Source organism: Sorghum bicolor, chromosome 5, assembly GCF_000003195.3.
Source record: "Sorghum bicolor cultivar BTx623 chromosome 5, Sorghum_bicolor_NCBIv3, whole genome shotgun sequence".
In the NCBI taxonomy this organism is placed as follows: domain Eukaryota; kingdom Viridiplantae; phylum Streptophyta; class Magnoliopsida; order Poales; family Poaceae; genus Sorghum; species Sorghum bicolor.
The window spans coordinates 68,385,803-68,401,847 of NC_012874.2; the positions used below are offsets into that span (position 1 = coordinate 68,385,803).

At 47.3% G+C, this 16,045-nt stretch overlaps 3 protein-coding genes and 1 long non-coding RNA gene across 4 annotated transcripts; 2 read left to right on the plus strand and 2 right to left on the minus strand.

Moving 5' to 3' along the window:
- LOC8079165 (laccase-19) lies at positions 737-4,560 on the plus strand. The gene is made up of 3 exons (XM_002449869.2): positions 737-841; positions 2,423-3,968; positions 4,164-4,560. The coding sequence occupies exons 1-3, from the start codon at positions 737-739 to the stop codon at positions 4,316-4,318; spliced, it is 1,806 nt and encodes a 601-aa protein (XP_002449914.1). The 3' UTR covers positions 4,319-4,560.
- LOC8068346 (F-box/FBD/LRR-repeat protein At4g26340) lies at positions 7,930-8,673 on the minus strand. The gene has a single exon (XM_021462163.1). It carries the CDS (start codon positions 8,671-8,673, stop codon positions 7,930-7,932), a length of 744 nt encoding a protein of 247 aa, XP_021317838.1.
- Positions 12,666-13,598, plus strand: LOC110435298. The gene is made up of 6 exons (XR_002452925.1): positions 12,666-12,723; positions 12,811-12,900; positions 12,982-13,038; positions 13,108-13,170; positions 13,235-13,318; positions 13,419-13,598. It is a non-coding gene; the product is annotated as an uncharacterized LOC110435298 (long non-coding RNA).
- LOC8079166 lies at positions 13,879-15,911 on the minus strand. Its single transcript, XM_002451144.2, has one exon. The coding sequence runs from the start codon at positions 15,801-15,803 to the stop codon at positions 14,250-14,252; it is 1,554 nt and encodes a 517-aa protein (XP_002451189.1). The 5' UTR covers positions 15,804-15,911; the 3' UTR covers positions 13,879-14,249.

A 16,045-nucleotide genomic window follows, 5' to 3' on the forward strand; every position in this document is an offset into this window, starting at 1 on the left:
CACAAATCAATAAAGAAAGGTACGGTGAAAATAAGATGGTCTGATCCAGCTTCTGTGTTTAGTACAAATGGGAACTAAAAAAACAACGTACTGTTTTGGCTGTTTGTTTTAGTTTATTTTTGTCATAAGCTGTGCCAAAACTAACTCCACTGTCTTTTCTTGAACGGTGAAAAGAGAAATGTTGCGTGCTAGATTCGTGCTCGATGAAAGAACATATAAAATAATTACAGTGCTCCCTACCTACGTATGCAGTCTTATATATGGAGTTAATCAACTAATGAGAGCACCCAAAAGCATGCATGGTTATTTAGTCCTCCAATTTGATTGGTGTAAAAAGATGCATGCTGCCAATGATATCTCTCCTTTCTGATCATCTTTGCATAAAGCACCTAGCCTATATATACTAAAAAAATTACTAAGTGCAAAGAAACTAAAACCAAATGTAATCCATGCCATGCAACTAGGTTGCGTGCAGGCGTTGCGTAATACTATATAAGAGGAGTAGAAGTCCAATGTTTATTACTTTCTCCACCAATCTTGCCGGTCAAACATTGCAAACAACGCCCGTCGGATTCAGGCGTTTCATTTCACCAACATTGCTGGAACCACCATTGCCGCCATATGGGCGTGCATAAATAGCATCACTTCCTTCCAAACCAAATCGATCAAACTGAAACCAAGTCGTGTTGGTTAGCTATAGCAAGTAGCTAGCGCCACTGTTGTTGCCATTGCCGCCATGGGGAAGGTCTCCATGGCAGCACTCATCCTCTGTGTGTCCCTTCTTGCCCTCTCCACGGCAGTTTCCATTGGCGAGGCAGCAGTCGTCGAGCACACCTTTGTTGTAAGTAAATATACATCACTCTCTATTAGATTCACGTTTAGTGATATTCGAAGGGAATTTTCGCGTGGTAAGATTTAGAGTATCTTAATAGTATATAAAGTTATAAACATACTCAAACCGATAAACAAGTATGAATACATACACAATGTAGTTTATTGAAGATGAGAGTAACTACACGTAAGTGTAGAAAGGAATTTCCCTATATATATATATTTATATATATATATTTCCATCGATATTTTTTAATAAGGTTTTCATTTAGTGATAATAGAAGTAAATTCCATTAGGCATTTTGCTAACTAAAATGGTGTTAGGCTCCAAATGTTATTCAGAAAACAATATAGATGCTCACTACACTATTACAAAAATAAAGATTTTGAGGACCATATTTTTTTTTCATAAAAGGCGCTGCTCTATACTATACGCCAAGAGGTTCCCAATACCACGACTCGCAACTATAAATTGGGTTTCGCATTTTTAGAGGTGTTCGGATTAAAACTACAGTCTCTAAAAATATAGGTAATTGAAGGTTGTTGTATTAAGGGACTTCATATGGAAGTGCCATTTTTATAGGTGCCACTTTTGATGACTAGGGATGAAAACGGATCGGATACGGACGAATATCATCGATATCATATTTGTTTTCATATTTCTGGTTGGATTCGAATTCGAATACGGATAATGTCAATCTTGTCGGATAAGATACAATTGGATGTCGACATCATAAATATGATTTAAATATTCGGATACAGATACAATATCGGATGTTGAACATTCGGACTCGGATACGGACAAATCTGAACCATAAACGAATTCGGTCTCAAATACAGTCGGAAAATATCCGTACTATTTTCATCCCTAATAACGACCACCTTCGAAAGGGTTATCCCATTAAAAATACACGTCTAGAAGTAGTTAATATTGGACGTCTATGAAAACAAACCATTGTCTTGAGGCCTTTGGCCAAACAACCTCCTCGTGATTTTAACATTTTCTAATAATTACTTTTGTAATGTAGTAGTCCTAGTGCTTATATTTCTATAATATAAGCCTTAAAAGATCTAAATTATAGTGATTTTTATGGTCTTGGGAAATAACCAAGGACGAAATTTTAGTATATAACTAATGAGGTTATGAAACTTTACCAGGTACCAATTTTGGTACCTCCGAGTACTATGTCTGTCTCTAAACAAATCAACTTTTAGTGTTGCGTCAATCTTTTTAAAATTTGATCATAAGTCTATAAAAAAGAGTGTAAAGATTTATCACAAGAAACTAGTATCATTAGATACGTTAAATATGCTTATCTGGTTCAATAAATGTTTACGTTTTTTCTATAAATTTGATCAAACATAAAAAGTTTAATTAATTTGAGATTACCGTCGTCAGACCAGCATAAATAAAAGAATCATTTGCATTGTAGTACAGGGTTGCGATGATGTGACATTTTATCATTGTGCTCCTTTAATTTTCGACTCTGGATGTGACAGGCTTGCTTGCTAGACAACTCGATCGTGGTCGTTAAACACAGACATTTATAGTAAACTACCTTGACTAACCTTGGCTTTGTCAAACGTACAGGTCCACGAGATGAACGTGACCCACCTGTGCAACACGACCAAGATCTACGTGGTGAACGGCCAGTTCCCCGGCCCGCAGATCGACGTCACCGACGGCGACACGGTGGTGGTCCACGTCGTGAACCGGCTGGACCACGGCCTGACCATCCACTGGCACGGCGTGCGGCAGCTCCGGAGCTGCTGGTCCGACGGCGCCGGCTTCGTCACCGAGTGCCCCATCCCTCCCGGCGCCGACCACACCTACCGCTTCAACCTCACCGGCCAGGTCGGCACCCTGTGGTGGCACGCGCACGTCACCTGCCTCCGCGCCACCATCAATGGCGCCTTCGTCATCCGCCCCAAGGACGGGACGAACTACCCGTTCCGCCGCACGACGACGCCGCCGGCCAAGGACGTGCCCATCGTCATCGGCGAGTGGTGGCAGCTCGACCTCGTGGAGCTCGACCGGAGGATGGCCGACGGTAACTTCGACGACAACCCGCTGTCGGCCACCATCAACGGGAAGCTCGGCGACCTCAGCAACTGCTCCGGCGTGCCCGAGGAGAGCTTCGTCCTCGACGTGGAGCGCGGCGAGACCTACCTGCTGAGGATCATCAACACGGCGCTCTTCTCCGAGTACTACTTCAAGGTGGCCGGGCACACGTTCACGGTGGTCGGCGCCGACGGCAACTACCTGACGCCGTTCGAGACGGACATGGTCACCGTCGCGCCGGGGGAGACCATCGACGTGCTGATGACCGCCGACGCGCCGCCGGCGCACTACCACATGGTCGCGCTCGCCAACCAGCCGCCGGAGCCTGACCCGCAGATCCCCGTGTTCGTCTCGCGGGGCCTCGTCCGCTACGCCGGCGTCGTGCGCGGCGGCGACAACAACGGCCGCGTGCCCGTGCCGCCGGCGGCCGTGCCCGTCATGCCCGACCAGCACAACACCATGCCGTCCTACTACTTCCACGGCAACCTCACCGGGCTCGCGTACCCAGAGCGCCACCGCGTGCCCATGAACGTCGACGAGCGCCTCTTCGTCACGCTAGGGCTCGGCTCCCTCTGCCGTGGAGGCAAGAAGGTGTGCAAGCGCCGCCGCAGCGAGGAGACCATCGTGGTGGCCACCATGAACAACGTCTCCTTCCACCACCCCAACACCACGTCGCTGCTGGAGGTGTACTACGACTCCGGCAATGGCACGGGGGTGTACACGGAGGACTTCCCGGAGAAGCCGCCGCACCCGTACAACTACACCAACAGGGAGCTGATCCCGCCGGGGCCGCTGGAGGAGGTGCTGGAGCCGACGTTCAAGGCGACCAAGCTCCGGCGATTCAAGTACAACACGACGGTGGAGATCGTGTTCCAGAGCACGGCGCTGCTGCAGAGTGACTCCAACCCCATGCACCTCCATGGATACGATTTCTTTGTGCTTGCGCAAGGGCTTGGCAACTTCGATCCCAAGAGGGACGTGGCCAAGTTCAACTACCACAACCCACAGCTCAGGAACACCGTGCAAGTGCCAAGAACAGGATGGGCCGCAATCCGCTTCGTCACAGACAATCCAGGTAAAGCCACAGGACAAGCTCAGATTTGGTCCTAGTTTTTTTAAAATTATATAGCGCAAATATATATATATATATATATATATCCTAGTTTTATGAGCATCTTCAATTAGCTTTTTTTCCTGATATAACTATAAGGGAATTACAGAGTACCATGTATCTTAGGAATCATCTTTGTGGTTGAATTTTGATGGGCAGGAATGTGGTACTTGCATTGCCACTTTGAGTTTCACATTGTGATGGGCATGGCGACAGCGTTCATAGTTGAGAATGGGCCAACACCGGAGACCAGCCTTCCTCCACCACCACCGGAATACAAGAGATGTGGTGCCAATGGTCTTAGTCAACCATAGAGTTTTCATCTAGATCAACACGGGTCCAAAATTTTTTAGACAAACGACTATATGACAAATAAAGATCATGGAGGTCGGTGAATGCTTCGTCATGTTATTTTGTTGTGTAAGATGATTTAATTATTTTACTACTTTTATATTTCAATGTATACGTCAAGATGTAAGATGGTGATATAACTAAAATTACAAGGGATGTAATATGAACAAAAAAAAAATATGTACAAGTTCAGTTCATGGTGTCATTGGTTTTATTCCTTGCCTCATTGAAATGACACTTGGTAATTTCTCCTCTATACCACTTTTTCCGGTCAAACCCAAGTGCGCGAGGCATATACATGGCAATGGCAGTCCTGTCAACCTAAGCACAAGATGTTTCTGTGACTTCTACTCAGTAATAGGCTAACTGGCTAAGCACAATAAATATTCAGTGGAGAACACACATGCATCTCTTGGTTGTTACAATGGTGTCCTATGCTAAAAAACTGAAGAAACTCTGGAGCACCTGTTCATAAATTGCACCTTTGCAAGAAAATGCTGGGACTTGTCAGCATTTTGATACCTACAAATTGCACAACTGAGGAACCTTCTAACTCTTTATGAAGGACCAGCTCAGCTCACCTCTTTTCATGATTGTAGCAATTATTATGTGCTGGTAATTTGGACGGCAAGAAATGGATTAATCTTCAACAACATACCAGCTAGCATATAGAACCGTAAGGAGATTTTCTCTAGAGAATTGTCTCTATTGGTGCACAGTGCATAGAAAGCAAGCTCATTCCTGTTTGAATTATGGATACAGACAATTCTTTAATTTGCCTTTATCCCCTTGTTTTTTTTAATCTTTTTTTAATGTTTCGTGGGCTTTGTAGTTATACTCCTAAGTGTTTTAAATTTATTTTTTTTAATAGGGCTTCGGCCCTCCTATATTCTTCTCTTAATGAAAAATTATTAGACTAGACGTATTCTCATGTAAGCACTACAATACTCAGCCCAAACATCAGCCATCAGGTTTGTCGATACTCCTCTCCTCAAGTGCTCCCAATGAGAAATTCCAGGGAGGCCGCTGATGTCACTCCAGCCCATACGCACAACAATGTTAGGGAACTCTTGACTTACAGATAGCACAAGATGGGGACACGGTGCAAAACATTCATGCACTGAGAACTCAACTAAGATCCCAGTTTTTCATGATAGCAATCATTTTGATGAGTTGGACGATTTGGAAAGCAAAAAATGAAGCAATCTTCAACAATAGCTTAATGTCAACCCAAGAATGCAAAAGAGCCTTTTCCATGGAATTGGCGAAGGTCTTATGCCGTATCAAGACAAGTCTAAGACTCTTTTTGATCAATGGTGTCAAAATCTACAATAGATTGCTTCTTAGCTCTAATTTTCTTCATCTCCTTTTTTGTTTCTTAACTCAACAACCCCCGCTCTCTGCTCCTGTAAGTCTTGTATCTTGTAATTTCGGAACCTTCTCTATCAATAAATTTCTGCAGGGGCGAAAGTCCCTCCAGTTCAATCAAAAAACAAAATATCACTCCAGCACCTTCCTACTGCCACATCTCCTGCTGCTGCCGCTGCCCTCCGTTGCCGCCCTCCCCTGCCCCCACTCCTCCACCATCCCTCCTTTATTCTACTTCTCCCGGTAGGTAGGCTGGCTGGTGGGGTGGATTCCTCTCCTCCCCCACTTCCCACCTCGGGGCTAGATCTGGCTTTCCCCTACCTGGATATGGTAGCGGCTTTGGAGAATTGTCTCGGTTAGTGCATAGAGCAAAAGTAAGCTCATTTATGTAATCTTCCTTTCTGCCTTTCTTTTCTTTTTATCTCTTTTTTTTTGTTTCCTGGCTTTATGCTTGTACTCCTTAAGTGTTTTAAATTTATTCTTTTTCAATAGGGATTTCGCCCTCGTCTTTTAAACCGGACATATTCTAGTGTAAGCACTAGTATACTCTTCTCATCGTCTAAGGAAAAATTAAGCAAGTTATGTGATATTCAGACAAACTATTGCTAAGAAATAACTAATCACAGCAACAAAGAGTGCAGGCTTACACTTTGTACTATCAAGCAAATACATTCAGCTAATATAATAAAAGGAAAACAAATATATTCAACAAACAGCTGCAAACATTATTTCGATCAATATAGCTGGAAAGGAAAGTACAATGCCAACCATAGATTGTCAATGTCTCCTTATTTCATATCAAAATTTTGCATGAATACCTTATTCATATACCTTATTTCATATAGTGCCTGACATTCAAGAAAAACAAAGCTTCTACAAGACACTACCTTTATTCATAATTACCTTAGAGCAAGCCCAAGGCTAACTAACCACCATTGTATGGTTTCAGGAGAGAGAGTATGACATGCCAGCTTAATTTCTCCTCCACAGCAGATTGCTGCCGATGTGGCGATCTGAAGACAATGTCCAGACTCCGAGTGGAGTGTAGGGGATGACCTTAGATATGATATGCTAAGACCACAACATTCATGCATCTACCAATGGTACGATTGTAAAGCTTCTACTCACTGTGCCGCTCTGTGTTCGCCTTACTTCTAGTTTGCGGTGGTGAAACCACCCACTAATCTTTGACGAGCTGAATTGGTTCATGCTAAGCTCTGGTGACATTCTCGCCAAAACCTGGTGATCTGAAGAAGGCTGAGGATTGGCTGCATATCCACTAATCCTGCAATTGATGTGCTCCCACAGTCGCATGTTCCCATCGTCAATGTACATTTCCTCAAGGGCCATTCCTATCTCAACGAAGAATTTGGCCAGTTGGACGCCGACACAGTCAGGTTTATCCATCTGAAACTGCAGGCTCAATCTCCTTAGATGGAATCGCAAACATCTGAAGTGGAACCATGTATCGCTGAAGCCAGGAATATCAGAAACAACATCAGCTTTGGCATCTTCTCCGCACATGGGAATCGCTGGACGATCTCTGCGGCGCCTGAAATGATCAACAGACTTGTAAAACTCCAACTGAGCTTTGCTTTTCACAAAAGTGCTCCTGCTGTTTCTGCTTCTCCAAGGTCGGTCAGCAGTGTTCAGCTTGAGCCTGAGGTCAAGAACAACAGGGCAGCACTGGAGGAAGTTTCCTATTGCCACAGCCGCATCCTTGCTCGTGTGGTTGTGTCGTGCATCGATCTCAAGGTGTTCGACATTGAACAACGTCTCACCTAGGAGCTCCCTGAATCTCACCCTGTCCGGCACCGCAACATAATCGATGGGGTAATCGACCTTCAGCTTCATGACCTTGGTATTGCCAAAATTCTTCAAAAAGTTCCAGAACATTTCGAAGAAGTGGAAACCTCCAGCACGATAGCTGTCAAAAATGTGCAGATACACTCTCCTCACATCCGGCAGTGGAGATCTCAGTGTGAACTGGTCAATCCTCCCTCTGTATCTGAAGTGTTGCACCCTTGGCACATCGAGCTCGACTGCGATAAAGCTCCCCCCTTCGCTGTCGCAATTCAGTAGCACGAGTGTGGTGATCCCTGGGCAGCAGAAGCTTTGTGCCAACTCCCATTGTCTTGCAGAATAATCCTCACAGTCACAGAAGTTATAATAGTATCCATCATGGCGGTTGTAATAGCCCTGCCGTTCATTCGCCTGCCATTGAGCTGCGGTCATGGGACTGCTGCGAACCCCTGTTGAGACTTGAGAGGAAGACGTATTCAAGCTGCAAGACGGCGAGCTGCGGCGAGGCGACGACCATGTCCTGGAGGCTCTGAAGATGGACACTGCACTTTCGAAGCCGCAGCACCTCGAGACATGGGAACGTGGACGCCCGCGGTGGCGGCGTCAGGTCACTGCAGTTGGTGATGTGCAGCACCCGGAGACGGAGGGCGGCGGATGCCACGGAGCCAGTGCTGAACTCAAACTCCCCGACGCGGTGGTCGGCCAGCGAGCACCATGAGTCGCCGGCGCCGCGGGCCTCGCTGCTGGAAACATCGGCCCCGATGACGCGGACATCCTGCACGCCGCGGGACGCCCGGTAGGAAAGCACGTCGCCGACGACGATGTCGACGAACCTGCATCCCTCGCCCGCGGATGTACGGAGCCTCTCGCCGACGTGGACGGAGAGCCTCTTTACGGGCCCCTGCGCGGCGGCGAGCGCCTCCTTGGCGCCGCGTAAGGAGGCGTCACGCCGCCTGCGGTGGAATTTGTCGCTGTCGGTGGAGGGGATGTCGAACTTGACGGCGCTCGTTGCCGGCGGCCACAGCCCGCGCCACCGCCGCGAGAGCACGGCTGTGGACTCCGCCTCCCTGCAGGGCGCGAGCTGGAGGATGTGCTGGAGGACTTCGTCGGGAAGCTGCGACAGGCGGTCGGGCTCGCCGTCCGCCATCGATCGCCACCGTCAACGACGCCGATGGGTGGTGGCGCTGGCGGCGTGTCGGTGTCGCGGCTCGATCTCGACGCGCGTTCTGCAAGGGCTTTCCTTTTTGGACTCCAATTTCGTCACGATGGGCTTCCTAAGGCCTTGTTTAGATGAAAAAGTTTTTTGATTTTGACATTGTAGTATTTTCATTTTTATTTGACAAATATTGTCTAATTATAGAGTAACTAGACTTAAAAGATTCGTCTCGTGATTTACAGGTAAACGGTGCAATTAGTTATTATTTTTATCTATATTTAATACTTCATGCATGTGCCGCAAGATTTGATGTGACAGAGAATCTTGTAAAGTTTTGGGTTTTTGGGTGTATCTAAACAAGGCCTAACTCGGCCTTGATGTTCCGACGGCCCATGGCCCTGATGGTCTTCCTTTGAATAATGCTCCTCTTTAAACTACGACCCTGTTTAGTTCTCCACCAAAAAATTTTCGGTAATGATATACTTAAGACGTCCGTCCGTCCGGACGTTGCTGTCCACTCATTTCGCTCCTCCTCGATGCCTTCTTATCCACTCATTCTTTTCCTCTCCACTCTTTTCTATCGTCTCGCTGCCGCCCCGCCGCTTCCACCATGCGTTCGCACTTCCTGCCGTGCCAATGGCGAGCCGCTCCTCCCTCCCTCCTCGCTGCGACCCACGCGCCCTCGAAGCCACCGGAGTAGAGCGTGACGGTGGTAGCATCCAGTGAGCGGCGCAGCTCCCTTTCTCCCTGCCCTTTCTCCCTCGCTCTCATAACCTCCATGCATCTGGAGATGGAGAGAACGGCGCGGCTCCGACGAGGTAGGTGGGGAGGGATTTGGATCTGAGGCCTCCCTCTCCCTTTTCCCTCCCTCATCTTTTGTGGATCTGGATCTAGGCCCTCCTCTACTCCTCCTTCTCCTCTTCCTCTAGGTCTAGATCTATGAGATGTGTTGGCTAGGGTTCCGGCGAGCTCTTGGGATTCAGTGCTCTCGAGTGTTGTAATGGTGGTTATTTGCAGTTTTTCAGGTGATGTTGCAGTAGGATAGGGTTTTAGGCAAGCTCTCGGCTTCAGATTTTGTCATTGTTGCAATGGTTCTTTCTAGACGTTGCAGTAGGTTTCAGTCGTTGTTGCAGTATTGTGTTCTTGAGATGTTTCAGTTGCTTCAATCTGCATGTTGTAGTAGTTTGTTTCATGTTGTTACAACAGTTGTTTGGTGTTGTTGTAGTACTATGTTCATGGTGTTTCAGTTGCTCCATCCAATGCTTCAATCTGCACTGTTGTATTAGTTGTTGCATATTGTTGCAACATTTGTTCGATGTTGTTGTAATACTATGTCCATGGTGTTTCGGTTGCTCCATCCAATGCTTCAACCTATGCTATTGTATTAGTTGTTACATGTTGTTGCAACAGCCGTTCGTTGTTGTTGTAATACTATGTTTATGGTGTTTCAGCTGTTCTAACCAATACTTCAATCTGTATGTTGTAGTAGTTGTTTGCATGCTGTTGCAGCAGTTGTTCGTTGTTTGTTGTAATACTATGTTTATGATGTTTCAGCTACTTCAACTTGTTTGTTGTAGCAGTATGTCATGTGTTGTTGCACTATCATGCATATTTGTGTTGCAGCGTTAAGTATAGAGGCAGGATGTAGGGACGAGTTAGCGGCAGGTAGATCTACTAGGGGCTGACAAGGCGAGGGGCGGGGCGGATCCCGTGCTCGTGGGGTGGGGCACGGACTCCTTGCACGGGGAACGGACGAAAGGTGGTCCTCCGTGCGGGCGAGTGGCGCAGGGGTGAGTTGGTTAGGAGGGAGCGGACAAGAAACAATCTTCAGTGTGCGGGGCGAGTGGGAAGTTGGTTAGGGGTGGGTGGAGTTTCCTTTTCTTTTTTTATCTTCTTCTTTATGGTGGCGCGGGTGGTGGGCTCGGCGTCCGGACGCGTTGCTGGCGCCGGACGTCTCCCATTGAATCTTTACACATATGCATGAAACATTAAATGTAGATAAAAAAAACTAATTACCAGTTTGGTTGAAAATCGCGAGACGAATCTTTTAAGCCTATTAGACCATGATTAGCCTTAAGTGCTACAGTAACCCACATGTGCTAATAACAGATTAGTTTTGCTTAATAGATTTGTCTTGCAGTTTCCAGACGAGCTATGTAATTTATTTTTTTATTGATTTCTAAAAATCTCTCTCGACATTCTTCCGACACATTCGATGTGATACTCAAAATTTTTTCATCTCCCATCTAAACAGGGCCTACATACATACTATGAAAATTTTAAACATTAGCTGGATAATTTTCTTGCTGTATAACTTTAAATATTAGAAGGGAGATGCTCATAAGCATGATATTGGTAGGATTCAGCATGGTTGCATTCGAAAATACAATATACTTCAGTTTTTTCGGCTATTCTTTTTGTCGATCTGCTCGGATACAATATAGGTGGGCTCGAGAACATCCGTGCTGGCACACCGTGTTCACCACGCCCACCATGGCCAGACCCGCCATGGAGAGCGCCCGTTCTAGTAGATCTAGGCCGATAGAGGTAAAATCAACACCGTAGCAAGCTCCGCCTCGCGCGAGGCTACATGTATCCTTAATCTCACTAGCAAAGCTACCCTGGAGCAGTTGGTTGCGTTTTCGCAATGCCAACATGGCTGTGTGCCATGTCTCCTTGCTGCCGGAGCTATTCTAGCCAATCTTGGCCATCTCGCTAGACGAGGAGGGGCCGACGATGTCCGCCATGACCCCACACACACCGCTGCATGTACATGATGGCCTTAACGCTGAGCCTTGACCTTAGCTCGCCGGAGCTCCGCCGCACATATAGCCGTGGTGCGGACTCCGCCATGCTATTTGATCATCGTCGCTGTGTTCCTAAGGCCTACCCATGACCTCAATCGCACGAAACGAGCCACCTTGTGCTCGAATTGCGCGCGCAGCCGCTCTACCATAGCTATCGTGTCCGCCGTTGCAATGGTTGGCCTCAGCAAAGACAAATACATCCAGCTAATCCTCTATGCCTAAATAGGAGATCCCCACTACCATATTTTTCCGCAATCTCGTGCAGCCACGTCACTATCCTCTCTCCTGCGTTTATCCCTTCCGTTTTTCCGTCGCGCCGCCCGACCCGCCCATTCCAACCGCGGCTGCCTACCGGGCTCCGTGGATTCCCCTCCCTCTTCCTCTGGCCCGCGGCCGTCGCAGGAGGGCGTCACGACCCCCGCGTGCGCGCGCCCGTCGCGGCCCGTCCGTCCGTCGCGCATCGCACGGGCGTCGCACCCCCCCTCCGTCGCGACCCTGCCCCTCCCTCTCCCTCTGGCCAGCGGTCGTCGCAGGAGGGCATCGCGACCCCCGCGTGCGCGCGCCCGTCGCGGTCCGTCCGTCTGTCGCGACCCCCGCGTGCGCCGGTCCGTCGCGACCCCGCCCTCTCCTGCGCTCCGTAATTGCCCCTCCCTCTCCCTCTACGCCGCGACCGTCGCTCTGCCCCACGGTTTTGCCCCTGCCTCTTCCCCTCTTCTCTGCTCCCACTTCCTCAATCCATTACTGCTCATTGATGGTCCCACCCATGACGGTGTTCAAAAAGTGCAGCCACTGCCTCCTTGCGCTCCCATCTATGCCTGGCCAGGCAAACTGTTCTTCTTCCTCCACCAAAGGTTAGTCTCACCTCAGGGTTTCTTGATTTCCTTATTCCAAAGATGCTCGACGAGTTGCCTTGATTTGCTAATCACTTCTCCTCCGTTGCTCCCAGGGTGCTTGATGATTTGTCCATAAGGAAATTCCTACAGAGCTACAACTTTATTGGTATCTCTCACGTCTCCAAAGGTGCTTGATGATTTCAACTTGATTGGTATCTCCCACATCACACAGGTATGCATTTTTTTCCTCTTTGTTTTTCCTCATTGATTCCCTCAGCTATTTAATTTTTGTTTCCAAGCGTCTATATCAGTCTATATCTAACTTGGACCATTGTCTGTTTTTAGACATCTTCAAGCAGCCCACAAATTAGCCATCCACCTTCAAACTTAGATGTCCAGAGGTTTGCCTTCACACAACATAATTCAAATTACAATTCAAAATACAACATCTATCCACAAATACTAAATCATAATTTCATACTTTGCAGTACAACTACACATACTCCAGGAGACTCCGACAATAATACACCTTCCATTGACCAAACAACCAATACTGACACTCAGATAACTCAAACCAAGTAATTCTTTCAAAAGTATTTCTTATGTATTCATTTCTTCTGAATAAATTTCATATTGAAACAAGATATTTTTCTCCACAGCAAGCAGGCCAAAAGAAGACTTGATTTTTTACCAGATGATGCAGCCACCAATGACAGGTATGAAAAACAGTGATCCTATTATTTTAGCTTACAACATCTCAAAACTATGAAATATCCATCCAACAGGGAAGAAGCACAAAAACTTTCAGAACCACAAAGTCATCTTCATGCTCCCAAAAGACACAAAAAGTAAGTCCTCTATAAAATGTAACACCTTTGACATATACCATTCTTACTTTTTAACTTCAAACAGCATAGCAGACAGTAGTCCTTCACCCAGCATTTGAGAAGCCCATTTTCAGAAACACAAGACAACATATATACTACAAAGACATAAGTACATCAATCTTCATATTTACTTTCTCTCAGCTACTTTAGGTAAAAACAAAAAAAAATCACTCAAAGAATAATAATCTTTTATTCCTCAACACATGCAGGACATCGTCATGCAACCTTCTCATGCACTGGAGCACCTAACTACTCATAAAATAATATTCTAGCTTATTATAAAAAAGTTGTCCTATTCATACTTATGAAGAATAATAAGTTATCTTCCTTCAGATGATTTCTATTTACTTCCACACTATATTCAATATTTAAGTGTTTTCATTTCTACAGTTCCTTCATGATACTAATACATTATAAATAATAAGATATCTCCCTTGGGAGTGAATTCTATTTACTTACATACTGTATTTAAGGTGTTTTCATTTCTACAGTTGGTTCGAAATTTGTCATACATCCTTCTACAAAATCCCCGCGGCAACGCGCGGGGTATCACCTAGTATAATGAAAGGAAGACAAGTATATTCAACAAACAGCTGCAATCATTATTTCAATCAATATAGCAGGAAAGGAAATGTACAACACCAACATAGATTATCAACGTGTCCTTATTTCATATCAAAATCTTGCATAAGTACCTTATTCATATGGTGCCCAAAGATATCAAAATCTTGCATAAGTACCTTATTCATATGGTGCCCAAAGATCCAAGAAAAACAAAGCTTTTACTAAAACAATACAATTATTCATAAGTACCTTTGATGATCAATTAAAACCACTACATTCATGCATCTGCCAATGGCAAGATTGTAAAGCTTCTACTCACTGCGCTCCACGGGTGTGTTCGCCTTACTTCTAGTTTGCGGAGGTGAAACCACCCACGCTAATCTTTGACGAACTGAATTGGTTCATGCTAAATGCTGGTGACATTCTCGCCAAAACTTGGTGCTCTGAAGAAGGCTTGTATCCACTAATCCTGCAATTCATGTGCTCCCAGCCTCCCACAGTCTCATGTTCCCATCGTCAATGTACATTTCCTCAAGGGCCATTCCTCTCTCGACGAAGAATTTCGCTAGTTGGATGCCGAGACAGTCAGGCTTATCCATCTGAAACTGCAGGCTCAATCTCCTTAAATGGAATCGCAAACATCTGAAGTGAAACCATCTATCGCTGAAGCCAGGAATATCAGAAACAACCGCAGCATTGACATCTTCTCCACACATGGGAATCACTGGACGATCTCTGCGGCGCCTGAAATGATCAACAGACTTGTGAAACTCCAACTGAGCTTTGTTTCTGCTTCTCCTAGGTTGGTCAGCAGTGTTCAGCTTCAGCCTGAGGTCAAGAATAACAGGGCAGCACTGGAGCAAGTTTCCTATTGCCACACCCGCACTCGTGGAGTTGTGTCGTGCATCGATCTCAAGGTGTTCGACATTGAACAACGTCTCACCTAGGAGCTCCCTGAATCTCTCCCTGTCCGGCACCGCGACATAATCGATGGGGTACTCGACCTTCAGCTTCAGGACCTTGGTATTGCCAAAATTCTTTAGAAAGTTCCAGAACGTTTCGCACTGGAAGTCTCCGGTACCATTGCTGTCAAGAATGTGCAGATACACTCTCCTCACATCCGGCAGTGGAGATCTCAGTGTGAACTGGTCAATCCTCCCTCTGTATCTGAAGTGTTGCACCCTTGGCACATCGAGCTCGAGTGCGGTATAGTTCCCCCATTCGCAGTAGCAATTCAGTAGCACGAGTGTGGTGATCCCTGGACAGCAGAAGCTTTGTTTGGAGAAATTCCAACGTCGTTCAGAATAATCATCGTAATAGTCTGGATCATTCTCCTGCCATTGGGCTGCCACTGTTGAGAAAAAAACATATTCAAGCCGCAAGGCGGCGAGCTGCGGCGAGGCGACGACCATGTCCTGGAGCCTGTCAAGATCGACAGTGCACTTTCGCAGCCGCAGCACCTCGAGACACGGGAACGTGGACGCCCGCGGTGGCGGCGTCAGGTCCCTGCAGTTGGTGATGTGCAGCACGCGGAGCCGGAGGGCGGCGGCGGATGCCACGGAGCCAAAGCTGAACTCGAACTCCCCCACGTGGTATTGGGGCAGCCACGACCAGGAGGAGTCGTCGTTGTAGCTGCTGGCCTTTCGGCGGGAGTCATCGGCCCCGATGATGCGGACATCCTGCACGCCGCGGGACGCCAGGTAGGAAAGCACGTCGCCGACGACGATGTCGACGAACCGGCATTCCTCGCCCACGTGGATGGAGATCCTCTTTACGGGCCCCTGCGCAGCGGCGAGCGCCTCCTTGGCGCCGCGTAACAAGGCATCTGGCCGCCTGCGGTGGAGTTTGTCGCTGTCGATGATGGAGGGGATGTCGAACTTGACGGCGCTCGTCGGCGGGGGCCACAGCCCGCGCCACCGCCGCGAGAGCACCGCCGTGGACTCGGCCTCCCTACACGGCGCGAGCTGGAGGATGTGCTGGAGAAGGTCATCGGGAAGCTGCGACAGGCGGTCGGGCTCGTCGTCCGCCATCGATCGCCACCGTCCCGTCGACGACGCCGATGGGTGGTGGTGGCGGCGGCGTGTCGCGGTCGCGGTCGTGGCTCGATCTCGACGCGCGTTCTGCCAGGGGCTTTCCTTCTGGACTCCAATTTGTTCTTTGCTGTTGCAATTTTGGCTGGGCCTTCAAGTTCCGAAAGCCCATGGGCCAACAACCAGATGACGGACATCCTTAGTTTGAATGCATATGCTCCTGTCTAAAATACATCTTTTTT

What these genes read in the sequence shown, in the direction of transcription:
- LOC8079165 (XM_002449869.2), top strand. Translation starts at nt 737, where the DNA reads ATGGGGAAGGTCTCCATGGCAGCACTCATCCTCTGTGTGTCCCTTCTT. An exon ending in TCGTCGAGCACACCTTTGTT is followed by an intron (nt 842 to 2,422) that starts GTAAGTAAATAT and finishes TCAAACGTACAG; the next exon opens with GTCCACGAGATGAACGTGAC. An exon ending in CTTCGTCACAGACAATCCAG is followed by an intron (nt 3,969 to 4,163) that starts GTAAAGCCACAG and finishes TTTGATGGGCAG; the next exon opens with GAATGTGGTACTTGCATTGC.
- LOC8079166 (XM_002451144.2), bottom strand. Translation starts at nt 15,803, where the DNA reads ATGGCGGACGACGAGCCCGACCGCCTGTCGCAGCTTCCCGATGACCTT.
- LOC8068346 (XM_021462163.1), bottom strand. Translation starts at nt 8,673, where the DNA reads ATGGCGGACGGCGAGCCCGACCGCCTGTCGCAGCTTCCCGACGAAGTC.